At 34.7% G+C, this 13,877-nt stretch overlaps 1 protein-coding gene across 1 annotated transcript; it reads left to right on the top strand.

Moving 5' to 3' along the window:
• The first annotated feature begins 3,126 nt into the window (after positions 1-3,126).
• LOC107907980 (uncharacterized) lies at positions 3,127-4,105 on the top strand. The gene is made up of 3 exons (XM_016835269.1): positions 3,127-3,200; positions 3,607-3,712; positions 3,797-4,105. The coding sequence occupies exons 1-3, from the start codon at positions 3,127-3,129 to the stop codon at positions 4,103-4,105; spliced, it is 489 nt and encodes a 162-aa protein (XP_016690758.1).
• The last annotated feature ends 9,772 nt before the right edge of the window (positions 4,106-13,877 follow it).

The following is a 13,877-nucleotide window of genomic DNA, read 5'->3' as shown; positions in this document are numbered from 1 at the left end:
TATCGCTGCTACATGATGAGGCGTATCAGTGATGGCTCACTGTTAAGGAGGGCGTTCAACCCGATCGACTGACCTAGGAGTCCTTTAAGACCGCTTTTCAGGAGAAGTATATAGGGGTCAGTTATGTGGATGCCCGTAGAAGAGAGTTCTTAAATTTGACTCAAGGGGATAGATCAATAGTCGAGTATGAGGCCGAGTTTTTACGACTGAGTCGCTATGCACGTGGTATGGTGGTGAATGAGTACGAGCGATGTGTTCGCTTCGAGGATAGTCTCTGGGATAATCTGAGGGTTCTGATAGCTCCATAGAGAGAGCGAAACTTTGCTGCATTGGTTGATAAGGCGAATATCATCGACGAAGTAAAGCGCACTGAGCGCCAGAATTGAGAAAAAAGTAGGAATAAGAGGGATTCGGAGCCCTCGAGTTTTGTTCAGAGGCCTAAAAAAAGGCTAGAGTTGATGGGCTAGTCAGAGTTGGGGATCCCATCAGAGTGAGTGTTGGAAAAGAATTGGGTTATGTTTAAGGTGCGGTTCTCTAGAGCACCGTATTAGAGAGTGTCCACGAAGGTCCGATCAGATGCAAGCTCTGGGTAATAATACTGCACAGCCACCAAGAGTATTTCATCAGCCACCGAGAGGCCAGGATCAGGCTAGAGGTGGTAATGGTTTGGGCCGTGGTCGGAGAGTACCGGGCAGACATGCTGGACATACTAAGGCGAGGCAGTCGGCTCCAGTTTATGCTGCTCATCGTCGAGAGGATAGAGATCCTCCGGACGTCATTACAAGTATGTTCTTTATTTATGAAGTACCATATACTGCACTGATAGATATAGTATCAACTCACTCCTATATAACTTGTACTATATCTGAAAACTTAGATATACTGGTTGAGAGCAGCACGAGTGAGATCACTGTATTAAGTCCGTTGGGGCACTCAATAAATTTAGAGATGTTCCTATAAAGGTTCAAGGAGCTATTTTTTTGGCTGATCTGATGAAACTGCCTTTTGGAGAATTTGATCTGATACTGGGAATGGACTGGTTGCTTAAACACCGAGTGAACTTAAATTGTGCCACAAAAAGGGTTATACTGAGAACTACGGAGGACAGCGAGGTAGTCGTAATTGAGGAGCGTCAGAACTACTTATCGAATGTGATTTCTGCATTGAGGGCTGAAAAGTTAGTTCGTAAGGGATGTGAGGCATATCTGGCTTACATCAGTGTTTCAGATTCTGGGGATTCTTCGATTAAGGATATCAAGACGGTTAAGGAGTTTTTGGATGTTTTTTCTGAAGAGCTACCTGGGTTACCTCCAAATCGTGAAATAGAGTTTGGGATTGAGCTCCTTCCTGGTACAACTTCAGTGTCCACCGCCCCTTATAGAATGGCACCAAAAGAGCTTGATGAGCTTATGGCCTAGATTCAAAAGCTACTGGATCGTAGGTTTATCCGCCCTAGTGTGTCTCTATGGGGAGCACCGGTTCTGTTTGTGAAAAAGAAGGATGGATCCATGTGTATGTGTATTGATTACCAGCAATTGAACAAGTTTACCATAAAGAATAAGTACCCCCTACCGAGGATAGACGATCTGTTTGATCAGTTTTGAGGTGCTTCGATTTTCTTTAAGATTGATTTACGATCAAGGTACCACCAGTTGAGAGTTAAAAAGGCTGACATGCATAAGACGGCATTTAGGACTCGCTATGGTCACTACGAGTTCCTAGTGATGCCATTTGGACTGACGAATGCACCAACAGCTTTTATGGATCTGATGAACTGAGTGTTCCATCCCTATCTGAATCGGTTCATGGTGGTATTTATTGACAACATACTAGTGTATTCGAGAACTGAGGATGAGCATGACGAACACCTCAGAGTGGTTCTACAGATTCTGCGAGAGAAACAACTATACGCCAAGTTCAGTAAATGTGAGTTCTGATTACGTGAAGTAACATTTTTGGGACATGTGGTTTCTGTTGAGGGGATTAGAGTCAATCCTCGAAAGATTGAGGCTGTCTTGGATTGGAAACAGCCTAAGACTGTATTTGAGATCCATAGTTTTCTGGGACTGGCAGGGTATTATCGACGATTTGTGGAGGGGTTTTCTCTGGTTGCCGCACCCTTGACTAAGCTGCTACGTAAGGGTGTGTCGTTTAACTGGACTAACGCGCAGTAAAAGAGCTTTGAGAAGCTCAAGACTGTATTGATAGAGGCCCTGTTCTTATACAGCCAGAGTCAGGAAATGAGTTTACTATTTACAACGATGCATTACATGTCGGTTAGGATATGTGTTGATGCAATAGGGTAAGATGGTAACGTACGTGTGTCGTCAGCTTAAGACTCATAAGGTGAATTATCTGACACATGGCTTGGAGTTGGCCGCAGTAGTATTCGCACTGAAAATCTAGAGGCATTATCTGTATGGTGAAAAGTGTATCATTTACACCGATCACAAGAGCCTTAAGTACCTCATCACTTAGAAAGAGCTGAATTTTAGGCAGCATAGATGGATTGAGCTGCTTAAAGACTATGACTGTACGATTACATACCACCCTGGTAAGGCTAATGTGGTGCCTGATGCACTAAGCCATAGAGCTATGACTGATCTGAGGGCGATGTTTGCTCGCCTCAGTTTATTTGATAATGGTAGTCTGTTGGCTGAACTTCAAGTTAAACCAACGTGGATAGAGCAAATTAAAAGTAAACAGATAGAGGATGAGTTGTTGGGTTTTCGTTTTCGATAGGTTGAGAGTGGGAATACTGAGGATTTTGGACTGAATAGCCAATGGGTTCTCTATTTTTGTGGGAGAATCTATGTATCGAAAGATACTGAATTGAGGCAGTCTATACTACGAGAGGCGCACAGTAGCCCTTATGTTATGCATCCTGAAAGAAATAAGATGTACCATAACCTTAGTGAGTTATATTAGTGGCCAGGTCTTAAGCGAGAGGTTGCTGAATTTGTGGCTAAGTGTCTAACTTGCCAGCAGATTAAGGCTGAACATCAATTACCTTCGGGTTTGTTGTAGCTAGTCAAGATTCTGCTTTAGAAGTGGGAGATAGTGACTATGGACTTCATGAGTGGGTTACCCCTCACACCTTCTAAGAAGGATTCTGTATGGGTCATCATGGATCGATTGACCAAGTCTGCCCACCTCATACCGGTTCACACCGACTACTCTCCGCAAAAGCTGGCTAAACTGTATGTGTCTGAGATAGTGAGACTGCATGGGGTACTAATTTCGATAATATCTGATAAGGATCCTTGCTTCACGTCTCGATTCTGGAAGAAGCTACATGAAGCTCTAGGTGCAAGATTGGACTTCAGTATTGCGTTCCATCCTCAGACTGACGGTCAGTTAGAAAGGGTGATTCAGATACTAGAGGATATGTTGAGAAGTTGTGTGATTGACTTCTGAGGCAGTTGGGAGGATTACCTACCGCTAGCGGAATTTGCTTATAACAACAACTATCAGTCTAGCATTCAGATGGCACCCTACGAGGCATTATATGGTCGTAGGTGTCGCACACCTTCATGTTGGACTAAGTTGGGCGAGCGGCGTGTGTCTGGGCCCTAAACTAGTTTCTGATATCGAGGATAAAGTTAGGTTGATTCGAGACCGATTGAAAGCGGCACCTGATAGGAAGAAGTCCTACACTGACCTGAAGCGTCGAGAGATTGAGTATTCAGAGGGCGACTTTGTTTTTCTCAAGGTCTCGCCGTGGAAGAAGGTACTGAGATTTGGTCGAAAGGGCAAGTTGAGTCATAGATTTATTGGACCTTACCGTGTGCTTAAGCGAGTGGGACCAACTGCTTACCAGTTGGAGTTACCTTCGGAATTGGATCGGATTCATGACGTCTTCCACGTCTCTATGTTAAGACGCTACCGCTTTGACCCCACTCATATTATTCCTATTGAAGAGATTAAGGTTAGGCCAGATCTGACCTTTGAGGAAGAGCTAGTTCAGATATTGGAGGGAGATGTAAAGGTTCTAAGAAGAAAATTTATCCCACTGCTGAAGGTTCTTTGGTGTAATCATAGCTCTGAGGAGACCACGTGGGAGCCTGAGGATACGATGCGACAGCAGTATCCTCATCTGTTTTGATCAGGTAAAATTTTGAGGCCGAAATTTACTTTTAGATAGGTAGAGTTGAACACCCCAAAAATCTCTTATGTATTTATTTTTATATATTTGTGATATAACTATATGTCTGCTTCAATGGATAAGTGTTTTGGGTCTGTGTGTGAGGTCTTAAGTTCAAGCCTTGTCTTGGGAAAATTTTTGTATTTTTTCTGAATAAAGCCCTATCGCTAGTCAGTAGGCTCTTAAATAAATGTTAGTAAAATATGTCAGAATAGGCCTGCTAGTCTAGTGGTTAAGTGGTGTATTAAAATGTTGGTGGTCTTGAGTTCGAGTCCTAGTGTACGCCAGTGAGTGTTTTATTTTGTTGATAGTGTCGTAAGGATGTTTTAGTCTAACCGAACTACTAAAGAGTTGGAGTGGAATTTGAATTTGGTGGTTGAGGGAAGGGTAGACGGTTTTAGGAAGTGGATTGAAGGATTTGGGGACAAAAATAAGGATAAAAGAGTTTGAAGGTAACCAAAATAGGTGGTGGAAAATTCGGCTAGTCAACTCAGTCTCTCAGCTTTTTTTTCTGCTATTAGTCTTTCTCTGTCGATTTCTGCATTTTTCCCCTTCGTACTGCCGTTCCTCTCCTCCCACTCTCCTAAATTCGGTACTTTGGCATAGTTTCTTTCTTTCTTTTTTAATTTTTTCTACCGCACGCACCTTCTTTGCTCACTTAGCTGAATTTTGACTTTATGCTCTCCCCTTCTGATGTTTTTCTTTATCCCTACTGTTCTTTTCTCTCTTTTCCCTGGTGCAACCAATTTGGCCCTTGAATCTTTCTCATCTTTATGCATCATTTTCGATCGATCAAGAAAAGGTGTGCGTTCCTCCTCCGCTGGTTATACGTTGGTAAGTAAGGGGTAGGTTATGATGATTTAGGGTAGTCATTGCTTGGTGAAAAATCATTTCTTTTTATTTCTTGTGTTTTCATTAGTGATTACGCTTTGTTTTCTGTAGAAAATCGTGTGGATCGAGACCCTTCCCGTACTTCTTCGTAAGCAAATCGAGTTGATCGAACATGGGCGTGTAATCATCGAGGCTGGCTATGTGCGATTCATGGGTCGGGCCAAATTGGACCGTGTGAGCCATACGATCGCATGGGCCCCACACGGGTGAACCACATGGACGTGTGGGAATATTGGGCCAGGCTGTGAGATCCATACGGCCAATACCATTTTAGGATGCAACATGGGCTGTGAGCTCATTTTCACTGTTTGACTGCTAAGGTTTCACAGGTCTCCCGAGTCGACTGTAGGCCTACTATAGGGTCGATAAGTTTTCCTAGACCCCTAATTGACTAAAATGATTGAAAGACCATTATATGCCTATATAAGATAGCTATGTATGTCTGTATGTTGAGCATGTTATATACACTATACTGATTATACATGATACCATGACATGTCTGTATAATGCATTGCATTGGGGTGGGAATTGATATTGATTGAAGGAAGTTTACTGAAAGGCTTGAAGCCTAGCTTACTAACAGCTCAGCTGCAACTACTGTCTAGTGTCGTATTCGATACTATTTGGAGTGTAGGGATGGGTGGGATGATTATATCCCCACATGGACTGTAGGGTTGGACGGAGATAGAGTGTAGAGGCTGGTTGGGTAGGATTTTATACTGTTACTGTACTGTGATGGGCTAAGGCCCTAATGCTTACTATTACTGAAATGGGCTAAGGCCTAAACTGATACTGATATTGATACTGGTAATGAAAAGGGTTTAGGCCCAAACTGAGATTATCTGTTACTGTCTGTTTGTTTGCATGGGGATTACACACTGAGTTTATGTAAACTCACCCCTTCTGTTTATTCTGTACAGGTAATCCCTAGACATAGGCAGATCGATGCAGCGAAGGACTCGGCGGTGGCCACACGACTCCTTTTTGCTATTTGATACTTATGTTCGATTTTAAGTTTTATTTTAGGGTACTTTTCTATAATAATGGCCTCTATGGATTTTTACCTAAAATTTGGATTTTATACTGTTTTCTGTTTATATCCGCTAGAAGTAGGTAAAACTCGGGTTTTCAAAAGAGATGAATGTTTTATCAAAATACCATGCACACGCAAACTATTTTAAAAGCTTCTGTAAAGTATAGCATTTTGAAAATGAATCACGATTTGAGAATTAATGAAAGATAATGATAAGTTCTAAACGAAAAACGATTTTAGCAATGATACGGTTTTCAAATGCACTTCTATGTGAAATCGCCAGATTCGGCCATAACGTCCAGGCCGGGTTTGGGGTGTTACAAATGCCAAAGCTTGAAGCTTCACCCATTCTTTTTCCATGGCAACCTTCGGTGGTGAAAAACAAGTGGGGAAGAAAACATTTTGTTTTCTTTATTTTATTAACCTTTTATTTTATTTTATTAAATAAATAACATATAAAACATTATAATTAAAAGAAATTAAGCACCAACCACCCCACTCATATATAATATGGTATATTTACCATATTAGTCTATATACTTTCATTCATTAAGTCATTTAATCACTCAAATCAAATAGCGATCCAATTTTACATCTTTTACGATTTAGTCCTTTTTAATTAATTAACTATCGAAACATTAAAATTTTCAACGAAACTTTAATACCACCTTAATGAAACTTCTTAAATATTTATAAAAATATTTATAGCTCAGTTTATAGAAACGAGGTCCCGATACCTCATTTTCTAAAACCACTTGACCTTAGGGTCTTACCACTTAAACTTAATAAATTACTTATATAACATAATTTATCAAATCAAAAACCTTTTTAAAACCATATTTGACTCGTAAATATTAAATAATAATATTTACGAACTTACTCATCGGGTTTGGTGACCCTAAAACCATTATTTTTGACACCGCTGAAAAACGGGTTGTTACATAAGCGAAATAAGCCTTACAACTTAAGGTGTGCTCTATTAGCAAACTTTGAGATTCGGCTACTAAGTTTTTGAAACTGTTTTTACGAAACCTATGTTTTCTGATAGAATTTGTGAACTGGGTCTCGCAACCTCACCCCCGAACCCAATACGCAAAATGATTTTAAAACTAAGTCTCCTTTCTATTTTAAAACTCAGTTTTAAGCATACCTTGTTGATTCCTGATTGTTCACTGGGTTCTCAATGAACTCACCCACTCCTCTCTTACTTCGCAAGTAAGTAGGTCGCAGATAAAAGTGGCAAGGTTGATGACTTAGTACGGCTCACTCCTGTACTGATATTGGCGAACCTGGGAAATTTGGCGATGAGGTTTATATTATTATGAGGGTTTAGAATTACCATAAGTTGACTCTGTTTGAAATAATATCATTTATGTCTACTTGTTGTTGTGAACTATATTTGGAATATCCTATTATTATCAAGTATTATGAATAAAGATAAATGTTTATTCATGCATGAGTGTTATGTATATTTCTTCAGCTATAATATGTAAGTCTGATTTGTTATTAAGCATAGTTTTTATGCGACCTCGATAATTACATGCGTACCCCTATAGTTTGCAAACCTATGTATTTATGCGAACCTTGCTAAAAGTATGTTAACCCTTGCTTGTATGTTTCCTTCGCCTGCAAAGTCTGTTATTTATGAAACCATAATGTATGTTGAGATCCTTAGTACTATGTGAACCTTTTTTTTTTTTGTGCACAGGTCATACTTCAGGAGTTATGCGAACTCATGTGCTACGTAAAGTCTGACAAGTATGCAACTTATGCCTTATCGTGTAACACAAAATATTCGTATACGTACATCCATTTTCATATGTCTCATAGAATCAATCACTTCATTTCCTTTTAAACAATTATCCTGATAAACTAAAATAATAATATATAGATATGCGTGTAACTACACCATACTAGATAGCTCAATAGACCACATCCAATGGCTCAATAAAGCGATAACTACACCACACCAAAAGGCTTAATAGAGCGATAATTACACCACACCAAGGCACCGTCGTGCAAAGCCCATAGGCACAATATCGTATCATATAACATATCATCCCTCCAACATACCAAGGTCTTCGTAGAGGCAATGCTCGGTAATCCGCAACAAATGCAGGATTTCGACGTAAACAGTTATACTTCATCATATCTTTTACTCCACATCATCTTTTACACATATCCCATACTAGCGCATAATCAACCCTATTAGCGTGTCAATTGTATCTTATTCTATGTTCATCTAGGCTCTATTAACACATCAATATCATTTATTACAATTCATTCCATTCCTCACATTTTGTACTATTCCAACCACATAATCACATATCATCAATTTAGTCCAAGCAATATATATATATTCCTTTTAACAGTATAACATTACCATGCATATATCATACACTTGTATACTAAACTTTACATTCATTCATTAATGCATCTCTATCAATATCTACCACAATCTCACCTTTTTTGATGTAGTCCTTTTTTATATCATAATTCATTAAAATTACATTTGTATATATATAATTAATAAATACAACCACACAATTCAAGCATAATAAGAAATAAGAAAATACAGTAAGTTCCATATGAACTTACCTGGAAAATGAAAACCATAAAGTGTTAAGGACTAATCTGCAATTTCTCCTATTTCTCGATAACTTTCGATTGATTTAATGCCAAATCTATAATAATTCATTACAATTTATCAATTCCTACAGCCTTATAACATCTTAGTATATGCATATAACAGTTTAATTTCATTTTACACAATTTTCATAAAGTTTCACATTTTACACAATTTAGTCCCTGAATGGTTTTATCTTTAAGTTCTAAGCTTCATTTTTCAATCTGATTTCAATCTCATCCCAGTACAGCCCTCTAAATACAATAATTATAAAAATTTCATATCAATTTTGACATATTCACATATTATTCCCTATACTCAAATTTAACAAATTCCACTTTACAAATTAGTCCTATTACATTTCTAAGCTTCAAATCCTACCATTAAACATCAAAAACCATCAATGGCAACTTTTAAAAACTTTAACAGTTTTACGATTTAATACCCAGGTTAACTAGACTAAGCTACAACGATCTCAAAAATATAAAAATTGCAAAAGACCGATTACAAAGAACTTACCATACAAAAGGTCAAAGATCTGAACTTTTAACAGTGGCTTCCCTTAGTTTCTTTTAACTCCAAACGGTAAAGAAAGAAAGAAAGTGAAGATGATCCCTTTATGTTTATGTTTTATTCATTGATTATATTATATTATATTATATTATATTATATTATATTATATTATATTATATTATATTATATTATATTATATTATATTATATTATATTATATTATATTATATTATATTATATTATATATAAAATTTAATATTATACAACAATTAATTATAAACCATCTAGCATCTAATGAAAATGGTAATTTGCTAATTAGACTTTGTTTTAATTGTTTTATAAGTTCTTAGGTTATTAAAAATCTATAATAATCAATTTTTACTACTTTTACGATTTAATTCTTGTACCTTAATTAATCACTAATTCAGTAAAATTTTCTATCTAAAATTCAATGCATCCATATAATCTCTCGATAAATATTTAATAAAAATATTTTCAAGCTCGGTTTATGAAAACGAGGTCTCGATACCTCAATATCTAAAACCACATACTTTTGGATCGATATACTTGTAACTTGACTAACTCTCCACATAACTAAAATTATTAAACCAGAATTTAGTATAATACTGTAATAACCACATAATTATTAATAAATAAGATTTACTGACTCAATCATCAAAAAACGGAGTTCTGAAACTACCATTTTTGATACCAGTGAAAATCAAGTTGTTACATGAACCCTTTGAGATATAAACTCCAACAAACTCAACTAACAGCTCTAATCAACCATCCACGAAATAATCCTTGGCAAATTGAAGGATGAATAATGAATTCTCACGACTCATTGAAGAAAATCGATAAGACAAGAAAGAATTCTTGCACAAAGAAACTAACTCCCAGAGTTGAAAACTTTATTAATGAAAAAAACCGTTTTCTTAATGAAGAATGTATAAAATACTAATTAATCTAAACAAGAAGTAGTTTTAAACTAAACTTTCTTATTTGACTAAGAAACATAAAACTCCTAAATAACTCAAAATACTTAAACAATATCCAAAATTCGGAATAAATAAATAAAACAATAAAAATGAATAAATACAATATTCGGCTCATACATAATAAAAATTAAGCTTAAAAATTGAACCCAATATGATTTAAACTCGAATTAAAATCCCGAAACTTATAATTTTCGTAATAATCCCATCCAAATTTCTGTTCACACAATCTTCATTAAAACAGTCATAACTTGAACTCCCGAACTCAAAATTGAGTGATTCAAAGTGTATTGTGAAGCTAAGAGATAGATATTCGAACTTTATCAAGACATCTCAACCTAGAATTTCCTAGGTCCCATCCAAAAAGTTGATGCAAGTCGACTTGTAATACCCCCAAAATTTTTATAGTAAGATATTATCTTTGATATAGTAAGGAAATAAAGTGACAAAATGGAGAATTTTGAGTTATGACAACAGTGGGAAGTATATTATGACATATTAATTAAAGGATTAAATTACAAAAGTGAGAAAAGTTTTGTTCCCCAAGAGTAAATACTCAAAATTTAAGGGGTTAAAGTGTAAATATGAAAAATTTGAAGGACCAATAGTGTAAATATTTTAAGGGTGGAATAATCTAAAAACTAAGGAAAATGGATGAATTGGGACAAAATTGAATAGATGAAGAATTATGAGGGACTAAATCGTAATTTTACCAAATTAAGTGATGACTCAAGGATGGAATTTTAAAAGATCTAAAGGGAAAAATGATCAATTAGAAGAAAGAGAAATCTAGAAAATAATGATGATGTTGGAGATATTTTAGATTAAATAAATAAATATTAGTTTATTAATATTTTAATTTAATTTTTAAATGATATTTTATCATTTTATTATTATTTTATTTAGTATATATATATATGGAAGAGAAGATGAAGAATCATCATCTTCTCCCATGCATTCCAACGAATGAAGAGAAAAGAAAGAAAGAAACTTTCTTTTCTTTACAATTTGGTCTTCTCACTAAAAATTCACCATTTTCACTTAGAAATCAAAGAAATTTCCATAGCCACCAAGAGAGAAAATTGATAAGGATACCATAGGGAGCTAGAATATCAAGTTAGATTCAAGAAATAGAGGCTGGAGGAGAGAGAAAATCAAGTTAAAGATTGAAATCAATAGAGCAAGGTAAGAACATCAAGATTTGAATATATTTTTGAGTTTGATATTATTGAAAAAGTATGAAATTGATGTTAATGTAGGGTTTTATTATATAAGTTTCTATGTTCTTGATATTTTAGTGAAGGGAAACAAGAGGAATTGATAGAAAATATTGTAGAGAAAGGAAAGGAGGGTGTTATAAATTTGATTATCAACATCTTGCACTAAAAAATCACCATAAATCGTAGAAATTGAATTAGAGGATGAAAAAGAATATGGAATTAAATATTATTGAGTCTAGTTTCTTATAGAAGAAACGATGTAAGCAATTGAATTGTAAATCATGAGTTGTAATAAATTTCTGAGATAAGGTCAGAATGATTTCAGGTTCCCCTGTTATGAATTTGGAAAATCATAAAAAAATTGGATAAAAATTATTATGGGCTTAAATTTATATTTTTAAAATATTGAATGAGTCTATTTTCAATAGAAACAAATGGGAACATTATCCAAATCCTGTACGAGGAGATAATTATTTTTTAGTGAAGAAGGGTCAAAACTGTCAGGCAGCAGAATAAAGATAATTCAAAGAATAAACTGTACTTATTGGTTAAACTAAAAATTATAAAAAATTTATAGTAAGAATATATGTGAGTCTAGTTTCATATAAAATTAACGGATCTCAATTTGGAGTTACGTATCTCAAGATATAAATAATTTTGTGACTATGACTCAAGTGGACAGTTTTGAATGAACAAATAAGTAAATAATGAAATTATAGATAATGTTACATATAAGCATGTTATATACATTTAAGGATGTGGAATGGAGAGGAGGAGGAGAAAAACATATGATTATTCAACTAGCATGAGTTTTCATTAAAAATGGTAATTTGCATGTTTTAGGTTCAGGGACTAAATTGAATAAAAGTAAAATTTTAAGGGTAAATTTGTAAAAATGTCAAAAAGTGACCAAATTGCATGAAATGAATTGTTTTATTATTTAAATTAATATATTGAATGAAATATTAATTTAGATCAAGATTGGGTGGAAATTCGAGAAAAATAGAAAATTACCAAAATGTCCCTGAATTTTGGTATTTCTGCAATTTAGCCTGGTAAGTTCATATGAACTATATTTTGTACAATTTTAATTAAAGTGAATGCTATTTGGTGATGAATATTATATAAATATGTATTTTATTATTGGAATTGAATTGTTATTGGTAATATGTATAATTATTAGATGCATTGAAATGATTATCGGAAGCTCGATTGGATTGGAAGCTTGTCGGAGATATATCACACTATCCATTGGTTCTATCAGTAATTTTGGATGATTTGATTATGGTTATAATGGTATGAATAAGTTAAATTGGCCAACGTTAGCTCATTAATGTTTTGATTTTGATTGGTTATAAATATGAATGCTTGATGAAATAATGAAATGTTTGTAAATTAATTTGTAAACTCTAGTAATACCCTATAACCCTATTCTAGCGATGGATATGCGTTAGGGGTGTTACACGACTGATTTTTCAAACTTGAAAATTGGTCTCTTCGATAAATGGAATTTAATAAATTTCACCCCATCCGTGCATTTATCACACCTGATTCACAATTATGGACTGACCCAATGGACTTAACACAACTATTTCAATTTTAAACTTCTCTATCGTGAAACTACCCAAACCCACTAAACTAGTGCTAATATAGGAGTGCGTAGACCCGGGACCTATCAATGTATGCACTAGGATATTAAATGTTGAGAATATACATAAAACCACATTTGTAGTGTTGACCTCCGTACGAGCACGTACAATGTATGGTCAATAGCAGCTTTAGCTTTCGGTTGGGTAATAACGGAATCATTTCCCTTTCTCTAACAACCACCTGAAGTGGCACCACCTCGTGTAGGACCACGAGTTGGACTAAAACCTACATATAGGTCAACTGCACATGATGAGACTCGAAGTTTCACACATATAATTACGCATGATAAATTTCGAATCTAGATACTCAAATTTTAAGATTTTTATCTTTACCAACTATGCCAAAACTTTATCGACTTCTTTTTTAAATAATTTTTTTATGTTGTTTTCTTTTTCCTTTTGAAATTCAGATCAAAATAATTTTTTGAGTAATACATTATAAAGGTTAACTCTAAAAGAATTATGTACGTAAAATCTTATTAGTTTTTTTTTTTTCTTAAGCTTTTTGGAGTTGAATTTCTTTAGTATAATTTTTGCGACATTTAATGGTTTCAATTTTTATAGATTTATTGTTGATTTTGCAAACACATGTTAGTAACATTTTCTTTATTTTATTATTGTAGCGAAGAATATTAAATTTTAATTATTATATAATAGTAGTAATTAACTTGGAGACAGTCGTGGAGTTTAGTAGATACTAGATTCTTTTAAAATAGTAAATTTTTAATTTAAACTATTTATAATTTATAAAATTTTAAATTATTAACGCTAAAATTATAATTTGACTTTAAAAATGATAAAAAATTA

Source organism: Gossypium hirsutum, chromosome D02 (genome assembly GCF_007990345.1).
Source record: "Gossypium hirsutum isolate 1008001.06 chromosome D02, Gossypium_hirsutum_v2.1, whole genome shotgun sequence".
Lineage (NCBI taxonomy): Eukaryota > Viridiplantae > Streptophyta > Magnoliopsida > Malvales > Malvaceae > Gossypium > Gossypium hirsutum.
The sequence above is the reverse complement of the archived record's forward strand: the minus strand, read 5'-3'. Positions and strand labels throughout refer to the sequence as shown.

Excerpts from the sequence above, each read along its gene's own strand:
- LOC107907980 (XM_016835269.1), top strand. The coding sequence starts at position 3,127 with ATGGATCGATTGACCAAGTCTGCCCACCTCATACCGGTTCACACCGAC. Across the intron at positions 3,201-3,606 it reads CCGCAAAAGCTGGCTAAACT|GTTGATTCGAGACCGATTGA; the intron begins GTATGTGTCTGA and ends GGATAAAGTTAG. Across the intron at positions 3,713-3,796 it reads GCGACTTTGTTTTTCTCAAG|CGAGTGGGACCAACTGCTTA; the intron begins GTCTCGCCGTGG and ends CGTGTGCTTAAG.